We start from the raw sequence: 13,824 nt of genomic DNA, 5'->3' as shown, positions 1-13,824 counted from the left end.
TTTGAGAGGAACCTGCAGATGGTGGTAGTGGTTTCCATATGTTTGCTGCCCTTGTCCTTCTAAATAGTGGTGGTCATGAATACTGGAAGAGCTTTTAAGGAGCCTTGGTGAATTTGTGCAGCGCATCTTGTAAACTGTGTAGTTTGCAGTTACTGAGCATCAGTAATGAAGGAAATGAATGTTTGTATATGCAGTGCCAATCACGTGGGCTGCTTTGTTGTGAATGGTATCAAGTTTCTTGACTGCTGCTGGAGCTGCACTCAACCAGATGGTGGGAAGTTCTGCTACACATGATTTGTGCTTTGTAGATGGTGGACAGGCTTTGAGGAGTCAGATGGTGATTTATTCACTAGCCTGTGACCTGTCCCTGAAGTCACTATTTATATAGCCAGTCTAGTTCAGTTTCTGGTCAATGTCAACAGTGTTGACAGCGATAGTCGTGACCACCGAATGTTAAAAGGCGATTGCTAGATTTTCTCTTGTTGAAGATGGTCACTGGCACCAGACAAACACTAGGTAATGTTTGTTACCACTTGTCAGCCCAAACTTAGACACTGTCCAAGTCTTGCTGCATTTGACCATGGACTGCTTTGTGGCTGAGAAGTTGTGAACATTGCACAACGTTCAGCAAGATCTCTACTTCGAACATGATGATGCAAGGAAGGTCATTGATTAAATGCCTGAAGATGGTGGACCTACAAGAATGCTACTTCAAAAATATTCAAGAACTCTGTTTCCTTCACCTTTTCAGGCAGAGACTGTTGAACAGTTTGTTTCTGTCTCTATCTCGATCATGACAGTGTGCTCACATTTGAGGGTAATGGGATATTGTTATGGTATATAGTTTCAGCATTGCAGTTATAGATTAGAAACCTTTACTTTTCATTGGTCTTGTTAAAGTTCTCAGATGTACAGCACAGAAACAGATCCTTCAGTCCAATTCATCCATGCCAACCAGACATTCTAACCTAATCTAGTCCCATTTGCTAGCACCTGGCCCATATCATCCCAAACCCTTCCTATTCATGTACCCATCCAGATACCTTTTAAATGTTGCAACTGTACCAGCCTCCATCACTTCCTCTCGTAGCTCATTCCATACATGCGCCACCCTCTGCGGAAAAAGTCCCTTTTTCAAGCAGAGGGTAGTGTGTGTACAGAATGAGTCATGTTATAAGTAATAATTTCTATCACTGACAACATTCAATGTGAATGACTTGCTTTGTGAGGAGCAGTTAATCAGCCAAATTGGTCATTTTGGTGGTTACGCCAGGATTTACCCTTTTAGGGCAGCTTGTGGAACAATGGAGCATTATCATCAGTCATCTCTTTCCAATTAAATTTTGATGACATTTAAAACTCAGTCATAGGGTCAGTGGCCCAGAGGCATGGGCTTTGTAGATTTGAATGCTCTTTTCTCAATTTGCTGAGTTGCATTCTTAGATTATGAGCTTGACAGTATTTTAACAAATAGCATAAGTAGTCCATTGTCACACTTTGCTATCAATATCTATACTGCAGTCATTTAATTCTCACAGGATGGTATTTTACAATTCTGGAGCAACATGGTTGTCAACATCACTTTGTGGGCAATCGGGCCTCACTAACCTGATTGTCACTACTTCAAAAAAAAACTCAGATTGATGAATGTAAAGTGGTGGGTGTTATCTATATGGACTTCAAGGCATTCCACAAAACTGGTTAGCAAGGTTATATCACAAGGAATCCAGAGAGAGCAAGCCATTTGGATAAGAAGTTGGCTTGAAGGTAAGAGACAGACAGTGGTGGTGTAGGGTTCTTTTCTGGATTGGAGGCTTGTGACCAGCAGTGTGCCACAAGAATCGGTGCTAAGTCCACTGCTTTTTATCATTCGCAGAAATGATCTGGATGTGAATCTAGGAAGTATGGATAGTACTTTTGCACATAACACCAAAATTGGTGGTGTAACGGACATGATTACCTCAGAGTACAATGGGATCAGATAGGCTGATGGATGGCAGATGGAACTTAATTTAGATAAACGCGCGGGCGTTCCATTTTGGTCAGGCAAATTAAGGCAGGGCTTATACACTTAATGGTAGGGTCCTGGGGAGTGTTGGCGTATGCTTGGGGTGCAGGTTCAGAGTTCCTTGAAAGTGGAGTCGCAGGTAGACTGGATAGTGAAGGTGGCATTTGGTACACATGCCTTTATTGCCCAGTGCATTGAGTAGGATTTCATGTTGCAGCTGTACAGGACATTAGTTAGGCCACTTTTGGAATACTGCAATCAATTCTGATCTCCCTGCTCTAGGAAAGATGTTGTGAAACCTAAAGGGGTTCAGAAAAGATTTACAAGGATGTTGGCAGGGTTGGAAGATTTGAGCTACAAGTTTGAGGCTGAATAGTCCAGGGCTCTTTCCCAGGAACACTGGAGGCTGAGGGGTGAAGTTAGAGGTTTATAAAATCATGAGGGTGAATAGTTAAGGTCTTTTTCTTAGTGTAGGTGTGCCCACCACTATAGGCTATAGGTTTAAGTTGAGGGGAAAGATTTAAAAAGGACTAAGGGGCAACGGTTTCACACTGATGGTGTGTGAATGCAATCAGCTTCCAGGGAAATTAGCAAAGGCTGGTTCGATTACGTTTAAAAGGCAACTGGATGAGTACATGAATAGAAAACGTTTAGAGGAATATAGACTAAACATGAATGGGACTAGACTAACTTAGAATATCTGTTTGGCACAGATGGGTTAGAGCTCTGACTCTAAGATCGATGTGTACTATATAGGATGGGAGACATAGTCACGATAGTTTGCACACTACGGTTAAATAATTGTAAATAGTTTTGTGGTATATAGAATCGGTTTTATAGAATTTTTCCACATCCAAGTACCTCAGTGACTCTCTCTTGAGCTCACACAGCGAAGAATATAAAAAGAAAATCAAAAACACTGATGGATCAGGTTTGAGAAGGAGAAGAAATTAAACAAAAACTATTTCATATAGTAAACAGCACATAGAACAATACAGAGCAGAACAGGCCCTTCGGCCCTCGATGTTGCGCCGACCTGTGAAATATTCTCAGCTCGTCCCCCTACACTATCCCAAAATCATCCATGTGCTTAGCTAAGGATTGTTTAAATCTCCCTAATGTGGCCGAGTTGACTACATTAGCAGGTAGGGCATTCCACGTCCTTACCACTCTCTGCGTAAAGAACTTTCCTCTGACATCTGTCTTAAATCTATCAACCCTCAATTTGTAGTTATGCCCTCTCGTACAAGCTGACATCATCCTAGGAAATAGGATTTCACTGTCTACCCTATCTAATCCTCTGATCATCTTGTATGTCTCTATCAAATCCCCTCTTAGCTTTCTTCTTTCTAATGAGAACAGACCCAAGTCTCTCAGCCTTTCCTAATAAGACCTTCCCTCCAGACCAGGCAACATCCTGGTAAATCTCCTCTGCACCTTTTCCAATGCTTCCATATCCTTCCTGTAATGGGGCGACCAGAATGGAACACAATATTCCAAGTGTGGCCGCACCAGCATTTTGTATCGTTGCAGCATGATATTGTAGTTCCAGAACTCAATCCCTCTTCCAATGAAACCTAACACACTGTATGCTTTCTTAACAGCGCTATCAACCTGGGTGGCAACTTTCAGGGGTCTATGCACATGGACGCCAAGATCCCTCTGCACATCAACACTATCGAGAATCTTTCCATTGACCCAGTACTCTGCCTTCCTGTTATTCTTCCCAAAGTTCATCACCTCACATTTAGCTGCATTGAACTCCATTTGCCACCTCTCAGCATAACTGTGCAGTTTATCCAAGTCCTCCTGCACTCTGTAACATTCTTCCAAACTGTCCACTATTCCACCGACTTTAGTGTCGTCTGCAAATTTACTAATCCATCCACTTATGCCTGTGTCTATGTCATTTTTATAAATGTCAAACAGCAGTGGTCCCAAAACAGATCCTTGTGGCACACCACTAGTAACCGGACTCCAGGCCAAATATTTTCCATCAACCACCACTCGCTGCCTTCTTTCAGAAAGCCAGTTTCTAATTCAAACTGCTAAATCACCCTCTATTCCATGCCTCTGCATTTTCTCCAACAGCCTACCATGTGGAACCTTATCAAAGGCTTTACTGAAGTCCATGTATACCACGTCAACTGCCCTACCCTCATCTACATGCTTGGTCACCTTCTCAAAAAACTCAATGAGATTTGTGAGACAAGACCTGCCCTTGACGAAACCACGTTGACTTCTGAAATCAAATTGTTGCTTGCTAGATGATTATAAATCTTATTTCTTATAATCCTTTCCTACAACAGAAGTAAGGCTCACTGGTCTATAATTATCTGGGTCACCTCTGCTGCCCTTCTTGAACAATGACACAACATTTGCAATCCTCCAGTCCTCAAGTACTAAACCTGTAGACAATGATGGCTCAAGGGTGCTTAATCTAGGATAGAAGTTCGGCACAACATCGTGGGCCGAAGGGCCTGTTCTGTGCTGTATTGTTCTATGTTCTATGTTCTAAATATCAAAGCCAACAGCTCTGCTATCTCCTCCCTCGCTTCCCAGAGAATCCTCTGATAAATCCCATCCGGCCCTGGGGACTTGCCTACTTTCACTCCTTCTAGAATTGATAACACCTGTGCGTAACTAACCTCGATCCTTTCTAGTCTAATATCTCATACCTCATTCTTCCCCTCCACAATATTCTCCTTTTCCTGAGTGAACACCAATGAGAAATGTTCATTTAGCACCTCTCCGATCTCTACACGGTCCACACTCAACTTCCCACTTCTGTCTTTGACTGGCCCTATTCCTACCCTAATCATCCTTTTAGTCCTCACATACCGACAGAAAACTTTAGGGCTTTCCTTTATTCTATTTGCTAAAGACTGCTCGTGCCCTCTCTTTGCTCTTCTTAACTCTTTCTTTAAATCCTTCCTAGCTGATCTGTAAGGCTCCATCGCCTCATCTGCACCATTTTGCCTCATCAACACATCAGCATCCTCCTTCTTCTTAAGAGATGAAATTTCTGTAGTAAACCACGGTTCCCTTACCTTATCACTTCCTCCCTGCCTGACAGGGACATACCTATCAAGGACATGCAATATCTATTCCTTAAACCAGCTCCACATGTAGAATGTCTGCATCCCCTGCATTTTGCTACCCCATTCTATGCATCCTAATTCTTGCCTAATCATATTATAATTGCTCTTGCCCTATTGATAACTCTTGACCTGTGGGATGTACCATCGCTAAACTAAACGTAACTGAACTATGGTCACTCTCTCCAAAGTGCTCACCTACAACTAAATCAAACACCTGGCCTGGTTCATTACCAAGCACCAGATCCAGTGTGGCCTCTCCTCTTGTCAGCCCTTCGACATACTGTTTCAGGAAACCCTCCTGCACACATTGGACAAAAACTGATCCTTCCGACGTACTAGAGCTATAACATTTCCAGTCAATGTTGGGGAAGTTAAAGTCCCTCATAATGAACACCCTGTTCCTTTCACTCCTACTCAATTATTTTGCTAATCCTCTCCTCCACCTCCATGGAACTCTGCGGAGGCCTATGAAAAACTCCAAGCAGTGTGACCCCTCCTCTCCTGTTTCTAACCTCAGCCCACAATACCTCAATAGACAAGTCCTCATCAAAACTTCTCTCAGCCACCGTTATACTATCTTTGACTAACAAGGCCACGCCTCCCCCTCTTTTACCACCTTGCCTGTTTTTAAATGAAAGATCTAAACCCTGGAACCTGCAACATCCATTTCTCACCCTGCTCTATTCATATCTCTGAAATGGCCACAACATCGAAGTCCCAGGTACCTATCCATGCTGCAAGCTCACCTACCTTATTTTGGATACTTATGACGTTGAAGTAGACACACTTCAAATCAATTTGCTGTCTGCCAGCACATTCCTGTGACCCTGAAATCCTGTCCCTGCCCTTCCTACTCTCATCCTCCTGTGCACTGCAACTACATCTCCAGTTCCCATCCCCCTGCTGAGCTAGTTTAAACCCACCCAAATAGCACCAGCAAATTTCCCACCCAGGATATTAGTACCCCTCTGGTTCAAGTGAAGACCGTCCTGTTTGTAAAAGTCCCACCTTCTCCAGAATGAGCCCCAATTATCCAAAAACCTGAAATCCTCCCTCCTTGCAGCCACGTGTTTAGCTGATATCTCTCCCTATTCCTTGCCTCGCTATCACGTAGAAAAGACAGATCTGAAGTATTGCTTAACGTTATGTTATCAAAAGAGCAAAAGCACATGGAAGGCATGATGTAATGCTGTTCATGCAGTTACAGACTTTACTTTTCAACTCAGTTTCTCAATTGCAGAAAAACAAGCTTACTGCTCGAGTATGAATTGTCTTTGGTCTTCCTGAGATTTGCAGATGTCTTTCATTTTATCCAGTAGCTTTGTTACTTTGTTTTCTAGATCTGCATAGAACTCTTTTCCTTCTTGGGACTTCTTCATCAGGTCTTCATAAGCTTCATATGATGCTACTAGCATCTGGATAGTAACATTCCACCTATAGAGAAACCGGAAATATCAGCTTTAAACGTCTGCTGTTAACAAAGCAATACAGTAATATCAACAAATGTCTTTTCTGCATTACTTACACAAATCATAGGAACAACAATTAAAAAATTAATGTCATGTCAGGATAGAAGAAATATTTCCTTTTCCTTAATGCTACAGAATCTTAAGTGGCATTAGCCAACGTTTAGAGATGAGCAGTGTAATGAAACTGAAGATAATAACAAGAAAAAGTCATTGACATGAAATGTTAATTCGGTTTCCTCCACAGATGCTGCCTGACTTGCTGAAATTTTTCCAGTACTTCTTTGTTCTTGTTTCTGATTTCTAGTATCCACAACGTACTGCTTTTGTGTTCAAGATGAATACAGAAAAAAACCTGGAAACTCTCAGCTGGTCAGGCTTTATCCATGAAGAAACAAAGATAACATTTCAGGTTGACAACTTTAATCAGTTCCACCTGACCTACTGAATATTTATAACATGTTTTTATTTCTGATGACTACAGATTTTTTTCCTTTATACAAGGGTGACAGCACACCTTCAGGCTCAGTGCTAACATTTTTGTCCAAGTATACGATTAGGAGGTATATTTGCATGGGGAAACTGCAGCATAGTGGTAATGTTATTAGATGTATAAACACCTGACGTATTAATGAAAACCTAAAACTCAAATACCAGTTTTGTGGCTGGAGAACTTAAATTCAGTTAATTTAAATCAAGACTGGAATAAAAAGTTGGTTTCAGTGACGATGACCACAAAACTATTGAATTGTCATCTAGCTCGATATTCTTTATGAAAAGAAATTTGCTGTCTTTACTAGTCTGACTTACACGTGACAGCGGACACAGCAGTTTGGTTGACTCAACTGCCCGAGAATGGCTGAGGAAGTCACACAGCACATTCACTACCGAGTAAGGGAAATTAAGAACAGCCAATAAATGCTGACTTTAACTACAATGTTCACATTCTTTAAATCAATAAAACAAAACCTGCAAACTACTGCTGTTCAGTGAATACAATGGTTATTTAACTAGTATCAGACTTACTTCTTCAAGATTAGTCTTGATCTTCAAAGGAATGGGTGACTGATTACTCAAATGTTAATTCTGACTTTAATCAAACACAGATACATGACAACATCCTCCATTCAAATCAAATTGAATAAAACTATTCAAAAAGCAATACTTTAACAAAAGTTCTTAAGCCTAACAATCTCTGCAGTATCAAAAACAGTCTAGTTGTACCCACTCAAATGGACATTTATGTAAACAATAAGCAACTCTTCATTTCATTGAAACAGTAAACACAGGTGTTTTTCATTTCCTGCTCTCTCACTCATCATTGGTTTGGATGAATCTACATTGAATACCAGCTTCATGTAGTATTTTGCTCCTCCTCTTCTTTTTACCATCCACTAAGAAGAGGGGAAAAGTCTCAAGACAGTGGTGGCCCTGTGGAATTCACTGCCAAAGAAAGTGGTTGAGGTCAAAACATTGTTTTCTAGGAGGAAATAAATATGGCTCTTGTAGCTAAAGGGATCAAGAGATATGGTGAGGGGAAGGCAAGATTGAACTTTTGAACTTCATGATCATAATGAATAGTGGAGTAGGCTTGAGTGGAATAGCTTACTCCTATTTTCTGTATATCTACCGTCATCTGCCTCTTTTCTGTAGCTCAGTGTGTCATGGCTCTATTCCCATTTGTCTTATTATAATGAGTGCACCTCCTCCAACAGTTTGCTAGTCCTCCTCTAGGTGGTAACCATGTTGTCTCAAATTCAATAACTTTTGCTTTTTCTCATCTAAACACTGTCATTACAAATCTGGGTCAAACAATCCGAATCATTCAAATCTCTCCAATAAGTGGCCCGAAGAGTTCTAGTTTTCTATATGTGGGCTAACATAACAAGGATTTAGGTTCTTATTGACAGAGATTATGGAAGATTAATAACTATGTTCATTAATATGACAGACTTAAAAATTTAGAACGCCATAAACGACCGACCATCTAAATCACTGTTTGCTAACTATATAGAGTAAGATGCATCACATGCCAAGAGGTTCTCTAGCTGCATTGCCCGGGATCTGTGCTATTATAACACACGTTTGACCTGCTTACCTTATTCCAAAGCTCGACTCCCCCGAGGGGAGTCTTGCTAACAACGCAGAAGTGCAATACCAAATACCGCTTATGAATTAAATCAGGATGTCAATTAGTCTTACTGATCATGGAGTTCATAAATGGTTTTAATTCACAGTTGATTAAATTCTAAATTCTTCAATCGTGTTGTGTTAAAGCCAATTCATGTTGAATAAACTCGCATTACAGAAAAACCAACTGTATTCTTACTTAAGGTTCCTGACTTTCCACAGATGCTGGCTGAATGGAGTTTCTCCAGCACTTCGGTATTTCAGATTTCCTGTATCTGTTGTATTTTGCACTAATTACATTCTTTTAATAATAATGTCTGTCTACAAATCACCCTTATTCTCACCTCCATTAGCTACACTCCTGTTGCACATTTGACTTTAAAATCCTATTTATTGTCAGATTTCTCTAATGACAATTTGTAAATTTCTACAATTCAGTATCCAACCTTGCTCTTCCAACCTTCCTCCTGATGCTAATTCATCAGCAGAAAAGTCTTCAGCAAGCATACCCATAAAGTCCTGAACTTCTTTCCAAACTCTATTTCACTCATCTTCAAACATCTCCTCAATCTTGATCTAATGAATGCTACCTTATAAGAATCATCAATTGCCACTTAGTGCTCCAAATGTCTGTAAACACTTATTTTAAGCTACAAAGGTGTTAACAGATACAATTTATTAGCTTTCATGCTCATGAAAAATAAACTAACTACGCAAATATCTGCAAAGTGATTCATTAAATTGTATTTACTGAAACTATTGCTTTACCAATAACTATTAAGTGGTAGTTTTCAATCTCTTTGGTACCTCTTAATTAGCAGTTTAATTTTCTCTTTCCGTTATGCACACCAATAAGCTCTCCAACCGTCAGTCGTAATTTGCTTTATCTGGAAACTAAACTCAAGCTAATCCAGTGCAGTGCAACAGTCCTTTTAGATACCAATCTCTATGAGCCCCCAGAGGTGCAGTTCAGTTAGAATTTAATAGGATTGCAAAATAGGTTTTATTTTGAACAACATATTCCTAGACTTTTATAGATACTTTATACACAATTGAAACAGTTTTGTTTTAAATCAGGCTAATTACATTTGGGGAGCATTGAGACACTTTCTTCATGAATTTTCTCATTTCTCATGAAGGAACATTTGTTGAACTGTAGCTGCAAAGCTTCCGAATGTTTTATCCAAATGGCTAGTTCTACTTGAGGACAAAGTAACTGCTGTAGGACTATTCAATTGTGGTAAAGTTCACAGGTAATTTTGATCATTTTCTCACCCACCATCCACTTAAAAGGGTTACCAAATGATCAGGGACTGCAATTTAATGCATTAGATCAAAAGCACATTATAACAAAGCTCATAAGCGTTGTGCAAATCAGGGATTAAACATGGGACTTTCCTGGTTCGTATAAAGCACCAAATGGTGCATTGTGCAAACACCATGTTTCAATAAACACCAGACAGCCTTCTTTTGATCATATACTCACTTATGTTCTGCTTCAGCAAGAATTTTCCTAACTGCAGCGTACTTGACATTAGCATCTGTCAAAGCCTTCAAGATGTTTTCTTGGGCAGCAAGATTTTGATCAATGTAAACTTTCAGTTGATCATATTTCTTCAGTTGTTCTTCGAAAAGTTTCTGCAATTACACAGTGATACTTAAGAAAACTACAAATTCAACTGGATACATCACAATTTTATTTTTGCTTTTCCACATAACTAAATGTAAATTGTCTTCCCAAATGCAAACCAACTACTCGACAGTAAAGTCTTCACGCAACTGAGGGAGGGCTGAGTGCGAAAGGCAAGAGCATGAGGAAAGGTTGTAAAAACACAATTATAATGATAACAAACACATGGGCTAAATATATAATAATTTATGTTGTAACATGTGGCCCAAACAGCCATAGCACTATACACCATTTCAGTCTATTTGTTTGATCTGACTTTTGGATCTGACACAAGCAATTTCGACAAAGGTTGCAGCATAAGCTACAGGATTCAGTTAGCATCAGATACACTTGTGAAGATCATTTATGATATTATTTTTGACTTGTTTTAACAGCCTTAGTCATTACACATCAAGCTGGTGCAATTGCTGATTTACCTTCATTTCTGAATGGTCAGTTGTAACGAGTGTTGTAGTAATGTCATCCTTCTGAATGGTATCTCTCAGCTGCTGTATGAGTGAGGAACGCTGGTCTCTCATTTCCTCAACCTTCAGTAAAATTCGCTTCATGTGCTGAAGAATGCCCTTTTCCTCTGTTAAGATGAGGGGTCAAAAGCACAGTGCATTACTGAACACGAAGAGGGGATGCCAAGAACCATACAAGGTCAACAGTCTCAACTAAATGGTTGGAAAACTTAAACCTAGGAGTGAAATGTTACACGACAGGCCAAAGGTGCCCATAAAAAGGGAAGAACGAAAACTCTTGCTCAGAAGCAGCTTTCCTGTTGAATGTTGAGTACAAATGTATATAGATACAAAGGATAAATAAAGTGTCTATGCAAAAGAAATTTGCCACAAATACATTGCATATTGTTCTTTTGTGAATGGGTTGGTAATAAAGGGTCAAACAAATAGGAAGGTATGTTTAAAAAAAATCAGAAGTAAATAAAGCAAAGAATATCCAAGTTCAAAAAAAAAGAGTTGGACACATGTGGCACAGAGGACTCTTCAGCTGAGTAGTCAACCTGCACCCCAGTGAAAATGAGTACATAATAAACGACACTGTGAAGTACAAGTTGAAGAGCACGTGCAACAATAAGTGAGTAGTACAATTACTGAAAGAGAACACATTATCATATATAAACTATATACCCATATATATAGAAAATATACTTCAATACCATCAGAGACAGTGGGAGTTGGCAAAGCAGCACGAAGGTCTTCTAGGGGTCCACTTAAAAGCCGTAAGTTACTGATGTGTAAATTCATTGCCTTGTGCAGCTCAGTATTGGTGAAGCTGGCTTTCTCATGCACTTCCATATACTTGGACCACTCCTTGCTGAGTTCAGGTATTCCACTTGCTGTATTCCTTTTTCCAGTGGCCTCTTGTAATTTCTGCTCTGCTAGTTCATCCTGGTCCAGAAGATCCTTAAACTCTCTCAGTGATACCTCAACATCAGTATATACTCCAGACAGAACTGCGGAAAAATTTTAACAGTACAGTAATTTTTTCCATCAATTTGTAGAGTTTGGTTGCAATGCACAACACAGATCAGGTAAGGTCCCAGGTGCAATCAAACAATTTGTGTTAAGTTGGCCATTCCCAATTAGAACAAAGTTGTTGAATAAAAATTGTTAATGTGCTATACATGTGGCTACGGTGACATGGTTTTCATCGCAAATATTTTTATTTTGTAAATTCATGCATCATATAAAGAAAATAGATCAGAGTATTCTGTCAAAAAGAATTAAAAATGACTCATGGTGAACCTTGAAAACATAGAAATGTCAACAGACAGCCAAAGAAGATAGCACACAAATTACTGAACTGGATGGATGGTTTCATATTTGCAGAGAAACATACCTTGCATTGATTGAACCAAATTTTTCACAGTATCTGGGCGAACACTTAATGCTGCACACTTTTCCATGAGGACTGGTGGGATACGACTATACATATCTAAATTGTCTACTGACTCTGGGTCAATTCTCAAAGAATCCATGAACTGCCTGTTACAAAATGAAACAAGACAAAGTAGATTTAGAATTCTCTGTTAACCTTCAAACAGTTTTTTTTCAAATCACAATAGTAAGATATGCATGTTCAAAATAGGTTTTGAAGTTTCTGTCAAGTATACTGAAATACAAAGAGGTGTTCTCTTTATACAACGACTCAGTCACAGATGTACAGCACAGAAACAGACCCTTCAGTCCAACTCATCCATGCTGACCAGATATCCTAATCTGATCTAGTCCCATTTGCCAGCACTTGGCCCATATGCTTATAAACCCTTCCTATTCATATGCCCATCCAAATGCCTTTTAAATCCTGTAATTGTACCAGCTTCCTCTGGCAGCTCATCCCAGACACACACCACCCTCTCTGAAAAAGTTGCCTCTTAGGACCTTACATGCATCAGTCAGGGGAAATATTAAGTAGTAAGGGAATGGGTCTGGGTGGGATACTCTTCGGAAGGTCGATGTTGACTTCGTTCCAAATGGCCTATACCCACACTGTGGGGATTCTATGATGATTCTGTGAGCACAAAACTTTAAGGCATAACATCATTATTGTCTGAGCCATTGTAACAAAAGATCTACAGCACAGAAAACGGCTCTTCAGCCCATCATGTCCATGCTAGTCAAAGACCACTTCTCAGCACTTGGCCTCACAAATGCACGCTTAAAACAATTTAAAGCTTCTTAAAAGGTTTTTGCCTCAACACCCTTAGAGAGCATTCCAGATTCTCACCATTCTCTGGGTCAAAACGTTTCTTCCTCACATCTCCTCTAACCCATTCCCTTAAATCTATGTCCCAGTCAATGCTCTCCATCAAAGGAGAAAGTTTCATCCTATCTTCCCTATCAATACTCAATTTCACACATCTCAAATCAAATCAAAAAATGAAGTGTTACCCTACGGAAGCTAAAAGACAGGAATACTTGCATGCCAAATAGCATAAGCAGTAAAATATATAGAGATTTATACATGATTGCATAACTAAAGGATCAGATCTAAGCTGTACAGTCCTGCCACATCCAGTTATGTACATTTAAACAATTCATGGGAAAAGGAGGTTCCACAAATATCCCCATCCTTATCAACAGGGGGGAATCCCAGTACATCCATGTACAAAGTGCTAAAACAGTCATAACCCATTTGGATCACCTCTACAGGTCCCTAGCATCATAGATAGTAATCTTCAGCCATTCATTTCACATGGTATCAAGAAATGGCTGAAAGTACTTGATACTGCAAAGACGCTGGCCCTTGACAATATTCAGATAATAGAACAGAAGATGTGCTCCAAAACATGCCACACCCCTAGCCAGTATACCTACAACACCAGCATTTAACAAGTAATTTGAAAAATTGTTCAAATCAGGAAAATCCAACCCAGCCATTTGCCACCCCATCTGAAGTAAAGTAATAGAAGGCATCAATAGTTAT

General features: G+C 39.7%; 1 protein-coding gene across 1 annotated transcript in view; it reads right to left on the bottom strand.

Moving 5' to 3' along the window:
- ptpn23a (protein tyrosine phosphatase, non-receptor type 23, a) overlaps positions 1-13,824 on the bottom strand; it is a 90,309-nt gene that overhangs the window by 20,902 nt on the left and 55,583 nt on the right. The window contains exons 15-19 of the mRNA XM_072570035.1: positions 12,238-12,383; positions 11,555-11,851; positions 10,812-10,966; positions 10,192-10,343; positions 6,364-6,543 (exon numbers count right to left, since the gene is read on the bottom strand). Coding sequence (XP_072426136.1) covers positions 6,364-6,543; positions 10,192-10,343; positions 10,812-10,966; positions 11,555-11,851; positions 12,238-12,383 — 930 coding nt within the window. The remainder of the gene's footprint in view (positions 1-6,363; positions 6,544-10,191; positions 10,344-10,811; positions 10,967-11,554; positions 11,852-12,237; positions 12,384-13,824) is intronic.

Source organism: Chiloscyllium punctatum, chromosome 5 (genome assembly GCF_047496795.1).
Source record: "Chiloscyllium punctatum isolate Juve2018m chromosome 5, sChiPun1.3, whole genome shotgun sequence".
Taxonomy (NCBI): domain Eukaryota; kingdom Metazoa; phylum Chordata; class Chondrichthyes; order Orectolobiformes; family Hemiscylliidae; genus Chiloscyllium; species Chiloscyllium punctatum.
Note: the sequence above shows the minus strand (reverse complement) of the source record. Positions and strands in the feature narration are given on the sequence as shown.